Source organism: Diceros bicornis, chromosome 3 (genome assembly GCF_020826845.1).
Source record: "Diceros bicornis minor isolate mBicDic1 chromosome 3, mDicBic1.mat.cur, whole genome shotgun sequence".
Lineage (NCBI taxonomy): Eukaryota > Metazoa > Chordata > Mammalia > Perissodactyla > Rhinocerotidae > Diceros > Diceros bicornis.
Genome location: NC_080742.1, coordinates 55,033,938 through 55,036,784, shown reverse-complemented (window position 1 = coordinate 55,036,784; position 2,847 = coordinate 55,033,938). Strand labels below are relative to the sequence as shown.

General features: G+C 56.5%; 1 protein-coding gene across 1 annotated transcript; it reads left to right on the top strand.

Annotated features, from left to right (window-relative positions):
• Positions 1–519: 519 nt before the first annotated feature.
• LOC131399893 (indolethylamine N-methyltransferase-like) lies at positions 520–2,523 on the top strand. The gene is given in 3 exon segments (XM_058534515.1): positions 520–673; positions 2,172–2,318; positions 2,321–2,523. Coding segments are annotated over 3 exon segments (504 nt in total).
• Positions 2,524–2,847: the final 324 nt, after the last annotated feature.

The window sequence follows — 2,847 nt, the reverse complement described above, 5'->3', positions numbered from 1 at the left end:
GAGCAAGCTCGCTGACCTCGTCAAGGAACCTTGGCCATCTCGGGATCTGTTTCCTCCCTTTAGGGGCCTTTCCGCGCTGGTTCTCATTTTCCCACGAAACCCAGAGAGCAGCATGCTTGACCCGTTGCAGACGGTGGGTCTGTCTGCGTCTTTGTCTCTCTCTCTCGGCCTATCCGTCTCTCTCTGCGTCCCTGTCCCTCTGTTTCACTCTCCCTCTCCTCCACTCTCCCCCCAGCAGCACCTACACTCAAAACACCACCTCTCAGGACCCAAGGACGCCCGAGAGCACGAGTCGGTGACCCTGTTGCATCCTCATGTTCTTGGTAATTATCAACCAGATACACTCCAGCCAGAAAAGCTAATTCCGTGGCCTGGCTCCTTGTGTGCGGAGCCTGAGCTCCCCCCTGAGGGAGGGCCTGGTCTGAGGAGATTGTGACACTCCCGGTGGGAGAAGGCGGGGCAGCAGGGTGGGTACACCAGGACTGCAGGAGTGGGGAGACGCGGCGGGGCCCAGCCAGCATGGAGGGCAAGCTGTACGCGGGAGAAGAGGACCACGAGAAAGAGCGACCCCAGGACTACTTCAAGACCTACCACGCCTTCGATGCCGGCACCGCGGCAGAGAACGAAATCCTGAAATTTAGCCTGGAAAACCTCTTCCACACCTTCTCTTCAGGTGGGTGGCGGGTCTCCATCTCAGGGGAGTACAGGGCTGCACCTGACAGGGAGAGCTGCTGGCGGCAGGGCACCTGTCTTCTGGGCCACTGCTCAGCAAGGATGCTGCAAAGGCAGCCTAGCCTGTGAACCCAACAGGGCCTCTGCTAGTGGCAGCTCAGTGGGGCCAGAGCACTGGCCTTGAAGGCTTGAGTCTATGAGAGTCAGCCTCAGATTCTTCACCTGTAAAATGGGAAGGTAACTCTCGACCTGTGGGGCTTACAGGCTCATGCTGAAAGGAAATGAGAGAACGGACATGAGGACACTGCCTGCATCTGACCATCTCTGCCTGCCTCCCCAGCAATCACCTTAAAGCCAGGATGTGTAGCCTTTCTGGGCTCATGAATCCCCCTGAAAATCTGATGAAAGCTGCTATACACACACACACACACACACACACACACACACACACACACATACTCATAATTTTTTACACCAACTAAGGGAGTTCATGGATACCCCAAGCCAAACCACAGAGCTCAGTTTACAAATCCCTGCTCTGGGGCATCGGAACTGGTTGAGCCAGTGAAGATTATCGCCCGAGTTCCTCAGTGCACACAAGGGAAGGCTGAGGTGGGAGAGAGACGGTGGCCAGCCCAGGTCAGACAGCCAGTCAGTGGTAACGGCAAGACTAAAGATCAGCTCATTCAGGGCTGCCATGCACTGTTGGGCAGGGAATGTACTGCACAACTCTAGGGATTAATCAGTCACTCAACAAACCTCACCTAATTATGTAATTAGTGCCAAGAAAGGTATATCAAGCAACGTCCACAGGAATACAGAGGAAGGAAAGCTTAATGCTCACGGAGAAATCTGAGGAGACTTCCTGGGACAGGGATATTGGCAGCAGGCCTTAAAAAATGGGCAGGTGAGGTTTAATGGAGAATGGAGGAAGGAGAAAGCAGGAAGAAGAGGGCAGTGCCCTTAGTGTGACTCTGAGGCAAAGATCCTGTGCCCCCTAACTCATCACCATATCCCCCAGCCTTCCCTGATTGGCTGAGCCAGTTATGAACCACTGGCTCAGGTCTCATCCCGTATCTAAGGCTCTGTCCTCTGTAGCAGGGATGTGTCACTTTTCCCGTTGTTTTAAATCCAGAGTCAAAACATTGTGGGAAATAGGCCAGTTCCTACTGAGAAGTCAATCAGAAACCTGCCCAGAAGCGCAGAATTTGTCCCACCAGGCCCCCGGCAGCAGCCCTTGGGGCAGCAAGGGGGATGTACGCCAGGCTATGCCCCCCCCCCACTCCAGCTGTCACTCACCTGAGCCCCGGGTGTGTGTCTGGTCTCCCCACACAGCGTGGGGGCTACCCGAACGCAGGGTCAGGACTCCCGTGTGTCACCCTCCCCAGATGGCGAGTCCTGGGGAAGGGCAGAGCCCGGGGGTCTTCTTCTCCATCTACTGTAGCCGGGCACGGAGTTGGGGTGCCCGCACCACTCCCAGCCGATGCTGTCTCCTACAGGAGGAGTGGGAGGCGACATCTTGATGGACACTGGCACAGGCCCCAACACCTACCAGCTGCTCTCGGCCTGTGAGGCCTTCCAGGAGGTCATCCCCACAGACTACACGGAGCAGAACCTCCGGGAGCCCGCGCCGTGGCTGAGGAAGGAGTGGGGGCCTGTGACTGCTCCCCAGCCGTGCAATGCGTGTGCAAGCTGGAGGGAGACACGTACCAGCAGGTCACCATCCCTCTCAGACAAGGTCTCCCCATCCCCCACCAGACAGAGCATGAGCCCACCGACTGCTTCAGCCACATCTTCCTACACCTTCTTCCTGACTTCTTGGGTCTCATCGGCCCACACCTCTCCCTTTGAGTGAGTCCCACCTCCAGTATTAGAGCTGCCTGTGCTCTTCACTTCAGTTGTCCTTCTCTGTCTCCACTACATTGTATCCCACCCATCCCGCAGGACCAGCTTCAGTCCCACCTCTTCCTAGAAGCCTCCCCTGATTGCTCCAGCCCACACATCTCACTTCCCTCTGAAAACTAGTGGTTCAGTTTCTCCTTTAACCTAGTGTTGGAGAGGCATTTGTCATGGAAAGACACAGCCTTCCGGGAATCCCCCATACTCAGCCCCTCAGCACTGCGGCCACACCCCACAGACCAACAGCGGTAACCCCCTCCAGGCACCCTCCCCATC